A 20,979-nucleotide genomic window follows, 5' to 3' on the forward strand; every position below is an offset into this window, starting at 1 on the left:
TAGTGAAGCAGACAATGTCATTTTATAACAATTAATAGCTATCACTGGGATAGCTTTTATTTCCAGAATTTTACTGAATTCAGGTTTCACCATCTGCCATGGTGGGATTTGAACCCATGTTCCCAGAACATTAGCCTGGGATTCTGGATTGCTAGTCTACCATCTTCCCTATCTGCATTGTCAGGTTTTATTTTGGTGCACAAAAAAAAATTCAGAGACCTGCTGTATTGTAATTTGACATGGACAAATACTTGGAAAAAAAATGTGAGTGTGTGTATATAAAAATTTGAATCACTTTATTCTTATGTCATGACCACACACCAGGTGTTCTCTCGGAGTGGTCCCTTTTAATAATCGAGTGTTACAACTTAAATATGACCAGCATCACAGCTTTATGCTTTAAAGGTAACAGGTTAAATTAGTACACAATGATTGTGAAAAGTAAAGTTAAAAAAAAAGCTATTAGCTAAAATATAAAGATTTAAAGTAATTAAGGACAAAAGCTACACAAGATGAAAATTCGGCCACAGTTTCTACCATCACTGCAGGCACGAATTGCTGAAAGTCTCACTTCAGGAAGTGAATGTTTTGAAGGCAGATTCAGCAGCTACTGCAACTTCTGTAATCAAATTGCTGGAGGTTGCGCCCATATCTCCAGCAAGCTAAAACCTGGCCCAGGAATTTTCCTAATCTAAAATCTTGTTTAGTTGTAACAAGCAAATATTACTTGCAGGTTTTCAAACATCACCTGCTCAGCTACTAAAACATTAATGCTTACAAGGTTCTTCAAGGCCCTCCTAGTCTCCCCCAACACAGCTAATGATCTTCCCACTTTCACAGCTCTTCGGGACTTCTCCAGAGTTTAACTCCCAAATCATAACTGCTCACTAATTTTCACCTTAAGTTCATTCTTACAGCAGAGCCCTCTAATTGTTCTGGACTGCTCTCTTCAGTCACCATCCCTGCACAATAGCTAACGGTTGTACTCCTAAAATGGAGGCAGTCTCCATTTGTCGATTTCCCAAACTATAGATGACCTCAGAAATGCTTTTCAGTGACCACAAACCATCATGAGTAACCTATCAAATACCTCACAAGAACCACTGCTCCTATTGCTGGGCAGAGTTCAACGTTGCCACCGAACCACTCTTTATGCCCCTCAAAGTTACAATATTGTCACTTTCACAGGATGCCAGCTTTCAGCACAAAGCATGCTTACAAAGACAATGCACCACAAATCATCACTACATAATGGGCCAAATCCAAAAATACTGGTGCGTTAATGAAATATATTGCTCTTCATGCAGAGCAGTTATCAAGTTCAGCACATTAAAGGGATATAGCACAAATCATGAATGTCTAGAATACACTGGTCGATTCCAGTGGTCCACTTGCCTCATACAAATGACAACTTAACTCCACTATTTTGAGAATATATTGGGTTTGTATATTCACCATTAAAATTTTTGCAAAGTTAAGGCTCATGGATGAACTTTTCCTTGATGAATATTAATATCCTGTTCATCAATCATTCCAGACCAGAAAAGGAGCTATTTAAACTGCGGCATTTTATAACCATGTGATAAACTGTCATTAGAGATTTTTTAAAAATTTAATGCTTTTCTCGCTTTTCATTTGTCTCCTAATTCAAACTTCACATCCTGTTGTTTCTTTGTTCACCTGTTTCAACTCTTATTCACCCTCTTTCTTAGTCCATAAATACCTTTGCTTTGGGAGATTCACTGTCAAGCTTGCAGTTCACCCAGGTCCTAAAACCAGCATCTCATTTCTAGCAAGTTAAGGCACAAAATATTTTGGAGTTGAAAGATGAATGTAAAAAAGTCAAACTTATTAAACACACAAAGATGCATGGGCCTAGCAAGATTTGGCCCAACATTTTATGGTCAAGTCAGCCAAAAAATACTTGAACTTTAAAAACCTTACAGAATAACTGTTCTTCCAGGAGAAGACAGAGAGAAGGCTAATGGAACTAGCACAGTGAGACAACACGTGGTATCTGGAAATAAACCTTAACAGCACAACCTAAATAAAGGAAAAATTTAACAATTTCTACTTATGCACTTCTTCAATAGACCCAAATTAAATGAAAAAGCTGAAACTATATTTCAATTTGTATACCTTTTGATAGGTTTAGGTAAAACATGAAGATAATTATCTATTGTATCCTCCATCTCACATAGGTATGTACTCTCACTGCTAAAGATATTATAATCTCCCTGAAGAATGAAAATTAACTTACTATTATAAGAATATCAGGTCTAACGCTGGGGATCTCTGCTGCCATTAAGTGTCGATCCTCTTGTCGTGAAAAGTCACCAGTGTACAAAATCTGCACAGGCACAATTAGTCATTAATTTAAAACAATATTGACACTTAACAATTTTTGTAGACATTTTAATAATAAAAGCAGAGTCATAGAGATGTACAGCAGGGAAACAGACCCTTCAGTCCAACTTGTCCATGCCGACCAGATATCCCAACCCAATCTAGTCTAGTCCCATTTGCCAGCACCTGGCCCATATCCTTCCAAACCCTTCCTATTCATACACCCATCCAAAAGGCATCTCTACATTTAACATTTATTGAATCTATTATATGTTAAAATAGTAGGTGAGTCACAACATTGTACTTTATTGCGCATGGAAAACTTGCATGTGAACCTAGCCCCAAGGAAAGTTTTATTAAAAAAACACTCATCTTAATTGTTTGGCAGGGATCAAATATCCTCCCTTCTCCCCAACTCCCTCAGATCTCTTCTTGAGTACGACTTTTGAAAACGTTTGCACTATGTTTTGATTTTCAAGGACTCTTTCTCGATTCTCACTAAATCATTTATTAGATATTACAGTCATGCAGTAAAAACATCTTCTGTATATGTGCTGACATGTGGGGAATATGGACTTGCACACAAACACAAAATTTGAAAAATTTATCAATGTACTCAATTAGCAATCGAGGATTAAACTTTAAACCATGACATGCTAGACAATAAATTATTTAAAATATTTCAAGACAACAGGCGAAAGTTTACAAACTTTATGTTCAAAATAAACACACTCACACACAAAGTCACTATCCTAAAAGTACTTTCTGTAGTCTGGTGGGATTATATCTGAACAAAGTTGAAACATTTCAACCAGACAGTTTTATTACCTTTGCTGTCAATCCCAGATTTGAAAGTAACAGTTGGAACAGCATGGTGGCGCAGTGGTTGAGAAAACATTGACAAGGGTGTTGCTAGGGTTGGAGGATTTGAGCTACAGTGAGAGGCTGAATAGACTGAGGCTGTTTTCCCTGGAGAGTTGGAGGCTGAGATGTGACTTTTTAGAGATTTATAAAATCTTGAGGGGAATGGATACGGTGAACAGCAAAGGTGCTTATGTTGGGGTTGGGGAGCCAAAAACTAGAGGGCATAGCTTAGAGTGAGGGGGAACCAATTAAAAGGGGCAACTTTCTCACACAGAGTGCGTTGCATGTATGGAATGAGTTGCCAGAGGAAGTGGTGGAGGCTGGTAAGATTACAACATTGGATGGGTATAAGAATAGCGCTGAAAATGTGTTGCTGGAAAAGGGCAGCAGGTCAGGCAGCATCCAAGGAGCAGGAGAATCAACATTACGGGCATGAGCCCTTCTTCAGGAATCCCGAAACGTCGATTCTCCTGCTCCTTGGATGCTGCCTGACCTGCTGCGCTTTTCCAGCAACACATTTTCAGCTCTGATCTCCAGTCCTCACTTTCTCCTGGGTATAAGAATAGGAAGGGTTTAGAGGGATATGCATCAAAAGCTGACAAATGGAACTAGATTTATTTAGTCAGCATGGCTGAGTTGAACTGAAGGGTCTGTTTCCATGCTTTACAGCTCTATGACTCTAATTTGCCATATAGCCCACAACCCTCACACAGGAACTATTTCAAATCCCACAACCCTCTTTGCCCTCCTTCAGTCATATTTTTATTCTTTGGCCCAATTAGAGCCCCCCACCTAATCCAGTTTGGCTCAAGACATCTCTTATTCTTGATAATCCATGTGCAAAAACAATAGAAAATTCTCTAGTATTACAAAAACCAGGAGAGAAGACAGAGATTCTGTCTAACAGAAATGCTCGGCCTTAATTTTTCTTTCAGATGCTGACACATCCAACGCATCCTTGACATTTTATCACTTTCAATTTGTTTTCATACGTACCTTCACTCCAGCTATTTCAATCATAAACATGGCAGCTCCCAGAACGTGACCTGCGTGATAACACCAGAACTTGATACCTGCCACTTCCTTCACTTCATGAAAGTTGATGGTCTCAATTTTGTCCATACTTTCTTCCAGGTCTGACTCAGTGTACAACATGTCATCTGCTGAGATATTACTTTATGCAGAAGTAAAATATGTTAAGAATCAATGAGTCTATCATAACATTAAGAGGTCACAAAAATTTAAAACGAAGCCCTGCAATGAGTATTTCCTGAATTCAATCCTGAATGCATCACTTTGCAGTCAGTTATATTTCTCAAGCTGTTCCAAATCACAGCTGTTGGTGCTTACTTACATTGATCAGCATTTAGAGTAATACAGCATTCAATATAAAAACTGAATTATGGCTATCAGTTGAGGATTGAACTTGGTTTTTCATGCCCCTGGTGTTCAAAATACTTCCAACACTCATCAGCAATGCCATGGAGCTACAGACCTACTTCACACTGTTCATGCATCAAGAACTAAAGACACACCTCAAAATCTGCTCATGTGACCAAGTTAAAAAGATTAGACCTTTAAGAATCTGATTTCTAAATTCAAAAATACCCTCTTGTCTCTAAAATGTCAAGAGACATGGGATGCTCCGGAAGGAAAGAAATATAACCGGATAGGAGGAAGAAATAAGATGATCTGTGCATAATCTGTCAATCCTCTTGTACAGTATGTTATACTGTACAAGAGGATTCTGTGAATAATCCTTCTCTCAGGAATTATTGGCAAACTGCTAACAATGACAGCTGAAAGTTCAATACTGTAAAGAGCAGAGTGAAGAATATTAAATGCAACAGACAGAAACTTCCACTTACCTGACCTTGACATAATCAGACAGTAGCCAGCGATATATAGCTTTTGTTGCATGTGTCATAAAAGTTCTGCCTTTAAAACTGGTCTTTTGTAGGAACCATGGAAGTGCACCACAGTGATCTAAATGGAAACTGTTAAAGATCAAATTGAACAGAAAAGTTATACATTTACAAAGGTAGCCTCACACATCTGCATGAAGAAAATATTACAGCAAATCATGAGTCGACAATAAAGGTACATCAGACTTCACATTATTCGCATCTTTAATATTTCCAAAAATATACTAAGATATTATTAGTAGGATGGAAGTCTCAGATTAACATTGCTTAAAATGCAAACAGATTGATAAAAATACTAGACAGGAAAAAAGAAATTAGTGCACCGAGCCTGTGCCACACATACTGCTGAAATTGGTTAAGCACATATCTTGAGCTACACAGACAAATGGCTGAAAAGCTGAAGCCAATTGTGGGCAAGATCTGGAAAATAACTTCTGACCCTTTTAGGCAACTGAAAGAAATTAAGGATAGAACACTGATTCTGACTTATAGTATAGGGTCTCCATCTTGTACAATGAGATCACCATTCCTGCCAGAAGCTGGTCAACATTCACCTTGAAGAAACAGTGGATTGGTTTTCACCACACAATGCTGCTAACAGGTCCATTACAATTAAATTTGAAGGAGAAATGAAATTAAAGGTCACAATAAGTTGAGTGGATAAGATGAGGAAGTTACAACAGAGGATCAGTGTAATTTAGCAGAAAAAAACTACGTAGAGAATGAGAGATCACCTAGTTGGACCTGACACAAAAAGTTGAAAAACACAAGAGACTCAGAGTTGCAAAGGAGCGAGTGATCTAGATACTCAAATATCTAAAGGTTAGTGTCCAGGCACAAAAAGTAATCAACAAGGCTAATTGCCATGATCTCAGAGGATTTGAACACAAAAGTGAAAAGATGATACAATGGTCACAGTCGATGTGGATTATGTTGTTCAGCTTTGAAAACAACATTAAGGATATGATTGACCTTAGGCGGTAATACAGTGCCTACTCGCCAGAATGTCATGGCTTAAATCTTCAATTATGAAGATCGGCCACATCAACTGTGCTTTAATTTTCAAAATTTAGAAGGGTGAAGATTGATGTAATCAATGTTTTCTTTTACGCTTTACGGGAATCATTTGTGTAAATCCAAAGAAACCATTTTATCTGATTGGAAAAATATGCTACAAAAGGACATCTTTAACTTGCCATTTCGGTAAGACCATATGACATGGGACAAAAATTAGGCCATTTGGCTGATCGAATCTACCCCACCATTTGATCATGGCTGATATGTTTCTTAACGTTATTCTCCTCATTCCCCCCTATAACTCTTGATCTCCTTACCAATGAACAACCTATCTATCTGTCTTCAGTCCACTCAAATAACTTGGCCTCCACAGCCATCCCGTGGCAATGAGTTCCATAGATTAACCAATCTCTGGCTTAAGAAATTCCTCATCTCGGTTCGAAAGGATTGTCTCTTCACTCTGAGGCTGTGCCCTCTGCTCCTAGCCTCTCCCATTAGTGAAACATCTTCTCCATGTCTATTCTATTCAGGTCTCTCTGTGAGGTTCAATCAGATCCCTCTCATCCTTCTAAATTCCATCAAGTACAGACCCAGAATCCTCAACTGCTCATCATATGACAAGTTCTACACTAACGAATCATTTTTGTAAACATCTGGACCCCCTCCAATGCCAGCACACCTTTCCTTAGATATGGGGTCCAAAATTGCTCAATATTCAAAATGTGGTCTGGAGCAAAGACAAGTAAAAGAGCCGAGGTACAGATTAGCAGGGATATAACTGAATAGGAGAATAGCGTCAGGAATTGTATTCCTTCAAACAATAAACATAAGCCCTTTGTTTAAAATGTGTGATAAGGAGAACATTTTAGTTGTAGCCGAACCCTATCAAAACTGTGGCACAGTGGTTAGCACTGCTGCCTCACAGCGCCTGAGACCCGGGTTCAATTCCCGCCTCAGGCAACTGACTGTGTGGAGTTTGCATGTTCTCCACATGTCTGCGTGGGTTTCCTCCGGGTGCTCCGGTTTCCTCCCACAGTCCAAAGATGTGCAGGCCAGGTGAATTGGCCATGCTAAATTGCCGTAGTGTTAGGTAAGGGGTAAATGTAGGGGTTTGGGTGGGTTGCGCTTCGGCGGGTCAGTGTGGACTTGTTGGGCCGAAGGGCCTATTTCAACACTGTAATGTAATCTAAAAAAAAAACCAACTCTCACAAGGCCAAATGTCAAATCTGAAAATGTGTTGCTGGAAAAGCGCAGCAGGTCAGACAGCATCCAGGGAACAGGAGAATCGACGTTTCGGGCATAAGCCCTTCTTCAGGAATGTCAAATGACTTGTTTAACAATCTGATTATATGTAGTATTCCCATCTCAGTCAATGCAAAAACTTTTTATCCATCATCTAAAATAACTCAACCAAATACCGCGATTGGATCAAAGAAAACAAAGTTCCTTGGAATCTTCTTTTGAAGCCACGCTATAATTTCTTAATTTTAAACTAAACAGCAAGAATACTTACTGACTAATAAGGAGAAGGTCTATCTCCGCAGGGTCAATCAAATCAATGTACGGAAGTGCATCCATTCCCTCAAGTCCAGGGTGGATTCCACAATCCAACTGAATAAGATAAAATTCAGGTGAAGGCTAATCAAAAGGCCCTCAAAATCTAGTTCAGCATATTGTTAATGTGTGACCAGATTGACATGTAACACAAACTATGACCTTATGTAAAACAAAGCTCCTTAATCAAATCACATTGCCAGCATTTCATTATTTATTTGTTATTTATGTAGGCTGCCATTTTATTGGCTAGTGTCTGATTAAGTGTGGTGAGTTTGAAATACATCAGCAGCTAAACTACGCTTGGCCAACCCAAGTTAGAAAAAAGTTTGCAAGTCAAATTTTTAATCAACAATTACATCATCAACAAATGTGCATCGGAGTCAGTTTGCAAGAACTTTCTTCCATTGATGCTATTATTATCTATATAAAATTGCAACAATTCTTTAATTTCCGCTAGCTAATCAATGATCTTTACTGACACCAATAACTAAAGTCTTCTAGTGACCCTGAAGCCTGTTGTATACATTTACAATTTATAAAATCATACCATGATTTTCCTTCCTTTGAATTCCACAATGATGCATGATCTTCCCACCTCTTGTCCAGCTCCTCTATTAATAATGCACAAAAAATAATTCTCAAATTTATGTGATGAAAAGCAATGATACTGCACAAATGTGAAGCAGTATGAATAAAAAAAAAACATTTTTAGAAGACTCGACAGGCCACTGGACAAACTACAAGCATGGGATTTGCCATCACAACCACAAAGGTTAAAATTCTAATCTGTCATATAAATTCCTGCTGTGGAGGACTCCAACTCAAAAGGCAGGATCCAGCTGCATTTAATCTTTATTTTTCTCAAAGCCAACGGCATGTAGGGGGATGTTGGGGATGAGGGGAGACAGAGATGAGGGTAAGGGAGAGGAGGTGGAGATGGTGGTTATGTTGTGGGGGGGGGGGGGGGGGGCAGAGAGGAGATGGGAGTTACAGTAGGGAGATGGGGGAGGATATGGGGTGACATAGGAGATGCAGCAGCTGGGATGAGGAGATGGGCTACCAGTTGGGGGGTGAACGTGAAGGGATAGGTGGGGGACAAAGGGACGGGGCGGGGGGAGCCAAGAGATGGGATGGCGTGTGCAAAGAGACAGGATATTGGGGGGGGGGGGGGGGGGGGGGTGGGGCTAGAGATGGGGATACACATAAGGAATTGCAGGGTGTGCGCCATGGGTATATGGTGAAGGGTGGGGGTGTCAGGTAAGGAATGTGGGAGGAGATAGGATGTGGGGGAGGAGATGGAAAATACAGGGAGGGAGTTGGGTGATGCGGCAGGGGAAATGCGGGGGAAGAGATGGGGGACATGGGGATATGTGGCAGGGGAGATGGAGGATACAGTGGAAGGGTGAAGAGATGGGGGATACGGTGGGGGATGAACAGGCGTGGGAGAATGGGGAGAGGGTAGAGATGTGGGATACGGGGGTGTGAAGAGATGGGGATATGGGGGGAATGAGAAGGGGATACCGGGGTGGGGAAGTGATGGGGGATACGAGGTGGGGGAAGATATGTGATAATGGGCAATGTAGGGATATAGGGCAGTGGGCAAGATGGTCGATACGGGGGGTGGGGGGGAAGAGATGGGGATAAGGAGGGGGATGGGGTATACAGGGGAGGAGAAATGGGGATACAGGGAGTGGGTGGGTAGAAATGAGAAACATCATGGGGGGTATGAGGAGGGGGGAGAGATGGGGGGAGAGATGAGGGGAGAGGGAGTAACTGGAAGATGGGGGATTCGGGGGGAGGTTGGAGGGTAAGGAGAGAAGAGATGCAGGATACAGGCGGAGGCAGAGATGGGGGAAAGTGACTGTGGGGAGGGGGGAGATACAGTGGGGGGGGTGGGGGGGGGGGAGAGGAGGGGACACGGGGGGGGAGAGGAGGGGGGGGACGGGGGGGGGGGAGAGAGGAGGGGACACGGGGGGGGGGGGGGAGAGGAGGGGACGGGGGGGGGGAGAGGAGGGGACGGGGGGGGGGAGAGGAGGGGACACGGGGGGGGGGAGAGGAGGGGACACGGGGGGGGGAGAGGAGGGGACACGGGGGGGGGAGGAGGGGACACGGGGGGGGGAGAGGAGGGGAGAGGAGGGGACACGGGGGGGGAAGAGGAGGGGGGGAGAGGAGGGGGGGGGGAGAGGGGGGGAGAGGAGGGGGGGGGAGAGGAGGGGACGGGGGGTGGGAGAGGAGGGGACACGGGGGGGGTGGGAGAGGAGGGGACACGGGGGGGGGGGGGGAGAGGAGGGGACACGGGGGGGGGGGGAGAGGAGGGGACACGGGGGGGGAGAGGAGGGGACGGGGGAAGAGGAGGGGACGGGGGAAGAGGAGGGGACGGGGGAAGAGGAGGGGACGGGGGAAGAGGAGGGGACGGGGGAAGAGGAGGGGACGGGGGAAGGGGAGGGGACGGGGGAAGGGGAGGGGACGGGGGAAGGGGAGGGGACGGGGGAAGGGGAGGGGACGGGGGAAGGGGAGGGGACGGGGGAAGGGGAGGGGACGGGGGAAGGGGAGGGGACGGGGGAAGAGGAGGGGACGGGGGAAGAGGAGGGGACGGGGGGGACGGGGGGGAGAGGAGGGGACGGGGGGGGGGGGGGGAGAGGAGGGGACGGGGGGGGGGGGGGGAGAGGAGGGGACACGTGGGGGGGGAGAGGAGGGGACACGGGGGGGGGGAGAGGAGGGGACACGGGGGGGGGAGAGGAGGGGACACGGGGGGGGGAGAGGAGGGGACACGGGGGGGGGGGGAGAGGAGGGGACACGGGGGGGGGGGAGAGGAGGGGACACGGGGGGGGGGGGGAGAGGAGGGGACACGGGGGGGGGGGGGAGAGGAGGGGACACGGGGGGGGGGAGAGGAGGGGACACGGGGGGGGGGAGAGGAGGGGACACGGGGGGGGGGGAGAGGAGGGGACACGGGGGGGGGGGGAAGAGGAGAGGACACGGGGGGGGGAGAGGAGGGGACACGGGGGGGGGGGGAAGAGGAGGGGACACGGGGGGGGAAGAGGAGGGGACACGGGGGGGGGAGAGGAGGGGACACGGGGGGGGGGAGAGGAGGGGACACGGGGGGGGGGGAGAGGAGGGGACACGGGGGATGGGGGGGAGAGGAGGGGACACGGGGGGGGGGAGAGGAGGGGACACGGGGGGGGGGGAGAGGAGGGGACACGGGGGGGGGGGGAGAGGAGGGGGGGAGAGGAGGGGGGGAGAGGAGGGGGGGAGAGGGGGGGGGGAGAGGGGGGGGGGAGAGGGGGGGGGAGAGGGGGGGGGGAGAGGGGGGGGGGGAGAGGAGGGGGGGGGGAGAGGAGGGGGGGGAGAGGAGGGGGGGGGAGAGGAGGGGGGGGGAGAGGAGGGGGGGGGAGAGGAGGGGGGGGGAGAGGAGGGGGGGGAGAGGGGGGGGAGAGGAGGGGGGGGGAGAGGGGGGGGAGAGGAGGGGGGGGGAGAGGAGGGGGGGGAGAGGAGGGGGGGGAGAGGAGGGGACGGGAGAGGAGGGGACGGGGGGTGGGAGAGGAGGGGACACGGGGGGGGGGGGGAGAGGAGGGGACACGGGGGGGGGGGAGAGGAGGGGACGGGGGGGGGAGAGGAGGGGAGGGGGGGGGGAGAGGAGGGGACGGGGGGGGGAGAGGAGGGGACACGGGGGGGGGGGGAGAGGAGGGGACACGGGGGATGGGGGGGAGAGGAGGGGACACGGGGGGGGGGAGAGGAGGGGACACGGGGGGGGGGAGAGGAGGGGACACGGGGGGGGGGGGAGAGGAGGGGGGGAGAGGAGGGGGGGAGAGGAGGGGGGGAGAGGGGGGGGGGAGAGGGGGGGGGAGAGGAGGGGGGGGGAGAGGAGGGGGGGGGAGAGGAGGGGGGGGGAGAGGAGGGGGGGGGAGAGGAGGGGGGGGGGGGAGAGGAGGGGGGGGAGAGGAGGGGGGGGGAGAGGAGGGGGGGGGAGAGGAGGGGGGGGAGAGGAGGGGGGGGGAGAGGAGGGGGGGGAGAGGAGGGGGGGGAGAGGAGGGGGGGGAGAGGAGGGGACGGGAGAGGAGGGGACGGGAGAGGAGGGGACGGGGGGTGGGAGAGGAGGGGACACGGGGGGGGGGGGGAGAGGAGGGGACACGGGGGGGGGGGAGAGGAGGGGACGGGGGGGGGGAGAGGAGGGGACGGGGGGGGGGGAGAGGAGGGGACGGGGGGGGGGGGAGAGGAGGGGACGGGGGGGGGGGAAGAGGAGGGGACACGGGGGGGGGGGGGAGAGGAGGGGACACGGGGTGGGGGGGGAGAGGAGGGGACACGGGGGGGGGGGGAGAGGAGGGGACACGGGGGGGGGGGGAGAGGAGGGGACACGGGGGGGGGGGGGGAGAGGAGGGGACACGGGGGGGGGGGGAGAGGAGGGGACACGGGGGGGGGGGGGAGAGGAGGGGACACGGGGGGGGGGGGGGAGAGGAGGGGACACGGGGGGGGGGGAGAGGAGGGGACACGGGGGGGGGGGAGGAGGGGACACGGGGGGGGGGGGGAGGAGGGGACACGGGGGGGGGAGAGGAGGGGACAAGGGGGGGGGGAAGAGGAGGGGACACGGGGGGGGGGGGGGAAGAGGAGGGGACACGGGGGGGGGGGGGGGAGAGGAGGGGACACGGGGGGGGAGAGGAGGGGACACGGGGGGGGAGAGGAGGGGACACGGGGGGGGAGAGGAGGGGACACGGGGGGGGGAGAGGAGGGGACACGGGGGGGGAGAGGAGGGGACACGGGGGGGGGGGGAGGAGGGGACACGGGGGGGGGGGAGGAGGGGACACGGGGGGGGGGGGGGAGGAGGGGACACGGGGGGGGGGGGGGAGGAGGGGACACGGGGGGGGGAGAGGAGGGGACAAGGGGGGGGGGAGAGGAGGGGACACGGGGGGGGGAAGAGGAGGGGACAAGGGGGGGGGGAGAGGAGGGGACACGGGGGGGGGAAGAGGAGGGGACACGGGGGGGGAAGAGGAGGGGACACGGGGGGGGAAGAGGAGGGGACACGGGGGGGGGAGAGGAGGGGACACGGGGGGGGGGAGAGGAGGGGACACGGGGGGGGGAGAGGAGGGGACACGGGGGGGGGAGAGGAGGGGACACGATGGGGGGGAGAGGAGGGGACACGATGGGGGGAAGAGGGGACACGGGGGGGGGAAGAGGGGACACGGGGGGGGGGAAGAGGGGACACGGGGGGGGGGAAGAGGGGACACGGGGGGGGGGAAGATGGGACACGGGGGGGGGGAAGATGGGACACGGGGGGGGGGAAGAGGGGACACGGGGGGGGGGGGAAGAGGGGACACGGGGGGGGGGGGAAGAGGGTACACGGGGGGGGGACACGGGGGGGGGCGAGACACGGGGGGGGGGAGGAGGAGGGGACACGGGGGGGGGAGGGGACACGGGGGGCGGGGGGTGTTACGACAGGGAGGTCGGTGACCGTGCAGTGGGACATGAATCTTATTTCGATGCCCCGGTTTGGGGTGGGGGTCACTCACAGCGGGCGGATCAGGAGCTGGTCACTCTCCTCCGCCGGGACAAAGATCTCCGCTTTCCGTTTGGCCGCCATACCGGCCTCGGCACGGGAACACTTCCGGTCCCGCCCCAACAACCCTCCGGCTGGAAACCGCCTCCAACCCAACGGCCGAGGCGGGCCGGGGGGGTCACAATAAAGTGGGACACCGGAGGATTGAAGAGGAATTCATCACAAAGAGAGTCACATATTGTGCAGCGAGATAAACGTCTTATTTCTGTAAGAAACCCGGCAATTTGTCAGATAATCGGTTTTGTATTTCAAGTTTTAAAATATAGCTTTACCTTCTGTGCATGTTATAATAGATGTCTTTTTTTTCAGACTGATAGATGTCTTTGGGCGTGTGTGCTATTCAGCAGCGAATCTGTGTTTTACATTTAAACTCTGGGCTCTACTTCATCCTTTAAGGCAGGCCATTCACTTTTGTAATGTAAAGGTGATGGTGGACTGGATTTATCAGGATCAGATCAGATCCACCCCAGGATACTGAAGGAAGTGAGAATGGAGGTCTCCTTAGATACCAGGGTGTTGCCAGAGGACTAAGAATTGTAAAAGCTCAATCCATACTGTACAATATACCTAGCAATTACAAACTAGTTGGTTTAACTTCAGTGGTATCAACCCTCTTCATAGAATACAATGTGGAAAGTCCATTCTGCCCATTGAATGAGCATCCCATCCACACCCACCCATGACCCAAACCCTGCATTTATAATGGCTAATACACCTGCCTGCACATCCCTTGATAGTTTGGCATAGGCAGTGCACCTAATTTGCACATTTTTGTCCTGGAGTCAATCCAGGGTCCCTGGTGCTGTGACATAGCAATGCTAGCCACTGAGCTACCATGCCACCCTCTTAGGAACAGTAACCCAGGGCACAATTAGCACTTGCTTGACAAATGTTGATTAATTAGGGAAAACTACCATGGATTTCTTTTAAGAGTACTTAATGGTACTCTAAAGAAGGGTAGCTAATGTAACCCACTATTTTTAAAACAATAAGGGAGATGGAGAGAAAACAGGGAATTATTGACCAGTTAGCCCAATGTTGATGGTTAGGAAAATGTTCCAGTCCAATTGAAAAGATTTAAAGGCAGAGCACCTTGGAAAACAGTGACAGGAATGGACAGTCAGTTTAGATTTTCAAAAGGGAAAACATGCTTGACAAATTACTGAAATTTTTTTGAAGATGTAACTAGTAGAGTTGATGAGAGGGAACTATTGGACATAAGGCTTTTGATAAGGTCATAGAGTCGTACAACATGAAAACATCCTCCTTTGATCCAACTCATCCATGCCAGCCAGATATCCTAAATTAATGTCTTCCATTTCCCAGCATTTGGTCCATATCCTTCTCAACCCTTCCTACTCATGTATCCACCCAGCTGCCTTTTAAATGTTGCAATTGTACCAGCCTCCACCACTTCCTCTGGCAGCTCATTCCATCCACACACCACTTTCTGTGTGTAAAAGTTGCCCCTTATGTCAGTTTTAAATCTTTTCCCTCTCACCTTAAATCTATGCCCTCTAGTTTTGGACTCACCTGTCTTGAGGAAAATACCTTGGCTATTCACCCTGTCACAGAGTCATACATTATGGAGACAGACCCTTCAGTCCATGCTGACCATAATCCCAAACTAAACTAGTCCCAGCTGCCTGCTTCTGGCCCATATCTCTCCAAATCTTTCTATTCATGTATCTATCCAAATGTCTTTTAAACATTGTAATATATCCACATGTACCACTTCCTCAGGTAGTTCATTCCACACGTGAACCACCCTCTGTGTAAAATCTCTCACCTCTCACTTTAAAAATGTGTGTTCTAGTCTTGAACTGTCCCTTCCGAGGGAAAAGACAACTACCGTTAGCTCAATCTATACCTCTCATTATTTTATAAACTTTCATCAGGTCGCCTTTCAACCTCTTATGCTCCAGTGAAAAATGTCTCAGCCTAACGGAAACCTTCCATACCTGGCAACATCCTGTAAATTTCTTCTGAACTCTCTTCAGCTTGATTTCTTCCTATCCATGCCCTTCATAATTTTATAAACCTCCTATAAGGTCACTTCTCAGTATCCGACGCTCCAGGGAAAATAGTCCCAACCTATTCAGGCTCTCCCAATAGGCCAAATCCTCCAACCCTGGCAACATCCTTGTAAGTCTTTTCTGCACCCTTTCTTGTCATTCAATAATGGAATCATTGTCCTGGGGAGATGGAGGGAGATTAAGTGCTGGCACTTAGTTTTCTCAATGTAGAGATTAGTACATTAGGCAACAGCACCACACTTGTTGGCAAGGATTCAGTCTGAGAGCATGGAGTACAGTCAGTTCAGAGGGAGATAGATTCAAATGGGTCGGGGGCGGGGGGCACAAAGAAATTAAGGTGACTAATGTGATATTGATAGTTCTCAAAGAACTAGTTGATTGCAGGTAAAAGAAAAGCAGGAGGGGTCCAGGTAGAGGGAGAGTATTGGAGGCATATGAAGGGGTCAGTGGGACAGAGAAGGAACTCTTGCCCAAAGAAATGGTCATGGATGTGAAGGTAACGGAAGAAGAATTCAACATTGTACTGTACCTATTGAGCTGGGGTGCAGAAGGAAAAAGCTAAGGCATTTGCTGAGTACATTCAGCATCGGAGGTCAGAAGGGATAGTAAATATTCAGCAAGAGATAGGGTTTGGAGAAGGGATGGAAACAAGGAAGGAAAATGGAGAAAGTTTCCAGAGGGATGTGGGTACTTCTGAGTTGTTGCAGATTGATTTCCTTAATGAGTGAAAGGAACAGTTTTCTTTTTGTTGGAATGTCAAACAAGCCAGAGAATGAAGTGGAACTGGGGGGCGGGAGAGGACAACTAAGCCAGCATGAGATTGTGCTGATGGAGTAAGAGGCTGAGAATGTGCATGCTGTGATGCACAGCACTGAGTGTAGATCTTGGATGCAGTGAGAGCAGCTGTCTGAGGAAGGTTGTATATCACAGAGATACCTATGACCCTGGGAAGATTTGAAACACAAAAGATGAAACTTCATTTGGATTCCATGTAGAAGGAGTTGGAGGCTGTGACTGTGGAAGCAAGTTTTGGCAAATACCTTGTCAAATGCTAGGACCAAGAACTAATGATGGTGAACAAGAAAATCAGAACAGAAGTCCTATTGGAGAGAGGAGCAGAACTTTTTCAGGGTGGCATCCCTGGAAGAGAGGAGACAGAGAGTTAAGCATTAAAATAAAACAAAGAGCTGCAGATGCTGGAAATATAAAGTAAAACAGAAGCTGGTCTGACAGCATCTGTGCAGAGAAAGAGTTTCAGGTCCAATGATCCTTCTACAAATTGATGATAGCTAGGACAACCTTGTTAATCGAGGTGGTATATGTGCTGAAGACTGGGGTGTGGGAAGACAGACATTAAAGGAGTAAACAATGGGTGAAGAAGGAGCACAGAGGGGGAGAAAGACAGTTAGACAGATAAAGGCATGGATAATGGTCAGCCAGGAAAATGCTGATGAGGATGACAACTGGGTGAAAATGGGTTAGCTGTGCTGAAAGCAGCTCATGACCAGGTGTGAGGGTGGGTAAAGGACATGGAGGGTGGTGTTCATACTATAAAATTAATGAACTTGATATTGAATCCTGTAGCTGTAGGGTCCTCCAAGTGCTTCAAGCTGGCATTGAGCCTCATTAGAGCTCTGCAGCAAGCCCAAGGCAGAGATGTTGGCATGGGAACACAGTTGTGTTGAAATGGAAGGCAACTGGAACTTAGGGGTCGTTTTTGCAGAAAGAATGTAGATATGTATAGAATGTAGGACATATACTAGAATAATGATTGTCTGGCCATTGGAAAATATAGGCCAGTGTTGCAGCTCCATAACCTTTCATTACAAATTCACCCGATGTCTACTGTTAACTCTTTCTGCAGGCTGTCTTGATTTCAGATTTCCAGCATTAGCAGTGTTTTTGCTTTTGTTTGTTAATGGGCAGACAGCAAGGTCCACCTTATCTTTTCCAGGCATTCAGTGCTCCAGTGAAGTGATATTTGGCTGCTAAATTCCTTTAGTATAAAGCTCATCAGCACAATATCAACTGTCTGACTTCACAATTGTGTGTGGTAATGAGGTATATATCAAGACCTGTGGAACTACACCAATGAAATGATCATCAGCTTTTTTTTTGTAGAGGTGAAAATTGAGATTCAAAAAGAGGTTTTAATAGAAGTTTTTAGTTTACTTAAAAGCTGTGAGAAAATGAGAAAAATCCTTTATGATTAATAGATTTGAGAAGATATTCAGTTAGAATAAGACACCATTCTGTGATATTGTAATATCCAATTCCAGAACTTTCTTTTTGCCTATAACATTGGGCAAATCTTAGGAAATCTTCAATTTCCTTATTCTTAAGTTTGATATTAGGTAGTGAGATATACTGATAGTCTGCAACTGTCATGATGTGATATTTTGTTAGCTCCAGTAATATCAGGGCAAGATGTAAGTCATGCACTAAAGAATTTAATCACCTTTTACTACACCTCAAGGTTTTACAGTTCTGGTCACTCTGCTATAGGACAGATATTACATTGGAGGGAGTTCAGAAAAATTTATCAGGATGTTGCCAGGAATGGAGGATTTGAGTTATAAGGGGAGGCTGGGGCTATTTTCCCTGGAAAATCATAAGGGTCGTAGATAAGGTGAATACCAAAGGGCTTTTCCCTAGGATGGGTGAGTTCAAAACTAGAGAGCATATCTTTAAAGTGAGAGGAGAAAAATTTAAAAGGGACCTGAGGGGCAACTTTTTCACACAGAGGGTGGTTTGCGTGTGGAATGAACTGCCAGATGCAGGTACAGCTATTGCATTTAAAAGACGTTTGAATAGATACATGAATAGGAAAAGTTTAACGGGATATGGGCCAAACACAGGCAAATGTAATGAATTTAGTTTGGGAAGCTGGGTTGGGATGGACGTTGGACCAAAGAGTCGTCCTGCATGGAAACAGACCCTATCTGTATGTACACTACAATCACAGCCACTTGCTGTGGTAAGCAATTCAGGTGTACTGCAGTATACTTCCTTTCAGCATGTCATGCTGCGTAAGGATAGAGCTCAGCAAGATGGAGACTTGGGAGCTTTAGACCATTAGGTCACGTGCCATGATAAGTATGCTTCTGAAAGGTATATTGCACAACTACCACAAGACACAACACAACATCTCCCTTTTCCCCAAAAGAAAATAAATCCCAAACAGAGAAGACATCATTCTACACAATGGAGGGCATGTGTTGTCAAATAATTATGCAGACATGTGTAAACAGATGTATTCAAGGTTAGTGATACAAACTTTGCAATGATGTTTTGGCAGTTTGACAAGTTGATCATCTTGAGAAGTATATATGTTCTTGTCTGTTGCTCTTGCCTGTCAGTTCCATTGTCGTTCAGTCGTTTAGCATTGTTGTGCAATTATCACTTGAGTTTTCTTTCTCACTCCTTGCATGATTGGTGAATTGCACATTGGTCTGAGCTGGGTTCTACCGAATACGGTGCTAAATTGTGAAGGAATAATGACCTCATAAGATTTGGGCTGAAGTCAGATCTTAGAATGCTTTAAATGCCTGGCATCCACTGGATTTCTGTCTCAGTCCGGTAGTCCGATATGTAATTGTGGTAGTTCTCTACCTACTTGCAAGTGTTGTATCTGTTTTGTTCTCCTGGTTGTGACGAGAAAAGTTCTGTGGCTCTTTTTAACCACTGTGGGTGCAGTTTAAATTTTATGAATGGTTTTCCTAGATCAGTGCACACTCTGGCATTGTTGCACCATTGGTATCTCTAGGTAGGTGATTTTGGGAAGCCAAGCTGAATTGCAAATTGGCACTGTACTATGATTGTGCCAAACTACAAAATTAATATTCTGCTATATCCTTTGAGAGTGCCTTTTGTAGGGTGTACCATAAAGCAGAAGGTTTTAAAGGACTGAAGGAGAAGTAGAGGAGCATAAAAGTTTAGAGAATTCCAGAGTCTAGGCAGTTGAAGACTATTGCAAGAATGTTTGGTGTCTGATAATCACCTTGCTATGTTCTGATCCTTATTAGCAGAGAGTGACTAGACAAAGATCCACATAGTGTTTAAAAAGACCATTGCTACTCACTATAGCAAGAAACACGAGTATCTAAACTTGACACGCTGGAGACTCCAAACAAAGGTTGTTGCCAGGGTTAAGACCATAAGACATAGGAGTGGAAGTAAGGCCCATCAAGTCCACTCCGCCATTCAATCATGGCTGATGGGCATTTCAACTCTACTTACCTGCATTCTCCCCGTAGCCCTTAATTCCTTGTGACATCAAGAATTTATCAATCTCTGCCTTGAAGACATTTAGTGTCCCGGTCTCCACTGCACTCCGTGGCAATGAATTCCACAGGCCCACCACTGTCTGGCTGAAGAAATGTCTCCGCATTTCTGTTCTGAATTTACCCCCTCTAATTCTAAGACTGTGTCCACGTCTCCTCGCCTAACGGAAACAATTTCCTAGCGTCCACCCTTTCCAAGCCATGTATTATCTTGTAAGTTTCTATTAGATCTCCCCTTAATCTTCTAAACTCCAATGAATACAATCCCAGGATCCTCAGCCGTTCCTCGTATGTTAGACCTACCATTCCAGGGATCATCCGTGTGAATCTCCGCTGGACATGCTCCAGTGCCAGTATGTCCTTCCTGAGGTGTGGGGACCAAAACTGGACACAGTACTCCAAATGGGGCCTAACCAGAGCTTTATAAAGTCTCAGTAGCACAACGGTGCTTTTATATTCCAACCCTCTTGAGATAAATGACAACATTGCATTCGCTTTCTTAATCACGGACTCAACCTGCATGTTTACCTTTAGAGAATCCTCGACTAGCACTCCCAGATCCCTTTGTACTTTGGCTTTATGAATTTTCTCACCGTTTAGAAAGTAGTCCATGCTTGTATTCTTTTTTCCAAAGTGCAAGACCTTGCATTTGCTCACATTGAATTCCATCAGCCATTTCCTGGACCACTCTCCCAAACTGTCTAGATCCTTCTGCAGCCTCCCCACTTCCTCAGTCTACCTGTCTGCCCACCTAACTTCGTATCATCAGCAAACATCGCTAGAATGCCCCCAGTCCCTTCATCCGGATCATTAATATATAACGTGAACAGCTGCGGCCCCAACACTGAACCCTGCTGGACACCGCTTGTCACCGGCTGCCATTCCGAAAAAGAACCTTTTATCCCAACTCTGCCTTCTGTCAGACAGCCAATCCTCAATCCATACCAGTAGCTCACCTCGAACACCATGGGCCTCACCTTACTCAGCAGCCTCCTGTGTGGCACCTCATCAAAGGCCTTTTGGAAATCTAGATAGACCACATCCACTGGGTTTCCCCGGTCTAACCTACTTGTCACCTCTTCAAAGAATTCCAACAGGTCTGTCAGGCACGACCTCCCCTTACTAAATCCATGTTGACTTGTTCTAATCTGACCCTGCTCTTCCAAGAATTTAGAAACCTCATCCTTAATGATGGATTCTAGAATTTTACCAACAACCGAGGTTAGGCTAATTGGCCTATAATTTTCCATCTTTTGTCTTGATCCTTTCTTGAACAAGGGGGTTACAACAGCGATCTTCCAATCATCCGGGACTTTCCCTGACTCCAGTGACTTTTGAAAGATCTCAACCAATGCCTCTGCTATTTCCTCAGCCACCTCCCTCAGAACTCTAGGATGTAGCCC

General features: G+C 47.9%; 2 protein-coding genes across 3 annotated transcripts in view; one reads left to right on the forward strand and one right to left on the reverse strand.

Annotated features, from left to right (window-relative positions):
- The window catches only part of cpsf3 (cleavage and polyadenylation specific factor 3), a 36,703-nt gene extending 23,394 nt beyond the window's left edge, over positions 1 to 13,309 (reverse strand). The window contains exons 1-6 of the mRNA XM_043678130.2: positions 13,211 to 13,309; positions 8,257 to 8,320; positions 7,666 to 7,763; positions 5,079 to 5,207; positions 4,207 to 4,384; positions 2,261 to 2,350 (exon numbers count right to left, since the gene is read on the reverse strand). Coding sequence (XP_043534065.1) covers positions 2,261 to 2,350; positions 4,207 to 4,384; positions 5,079 to 5,207; positions 7,666 to 7,763; positions 8,257 to 8,320; positions 13,211 to 13,281 — 630 coding nt within the window. The 5' untranslated portion in view covers positions 13,282 to 13,309. The remainder of the gene's footprint in view (positions 1 to 2,260; positions 2,351 to 4,206; positions 4,385 to 5,078; positions 5,208 to 7,665; positions 7,764 to 8,256; positions 8,321 to 13,210) is intronic.
- A 9-nt stretch (positions 13,310 to 13,318) lies between these two features.
- itgb1bp1 (integrin beta 1 binding protein 1) overlaps positions 13,319 to 20,979 on the forward strand; it is a 32,586-nt gene continuing 24,925 nt past the window's right edge. Inside the window, exon 1 of one of the 2 annotated variants that reach the window (XM_043678148.2) lies at positions 13,319 to 13,464. The gene's annotated coding sequence lies outside the window, so the exon portion shown is untranslated. The remainder of the gene's footprint in view (positions 13,465 to 20,979) is intronic. The other variant, XM_043678158.2, reaches the window with a different exon arrangement.

This window comes from Chiloscyllium plagiosum, unplaced genomic scaffold (genome assembly GCF_037043375.1).
Source record: "Chiloscyllium plagiosum isolate Xiang-an unplaced genomic scaffold, Cpla_swu_hap1 HiC_scaffold_3, whole genome shotgun sequence".
Lineage (NCBI taxonomy): Eukaryota > Metazoa > Chordata > Chondrichthyes > Orectolobiformes > Hemiscylliidae > Chiloscyllium > Chiloscyllium plagiosum.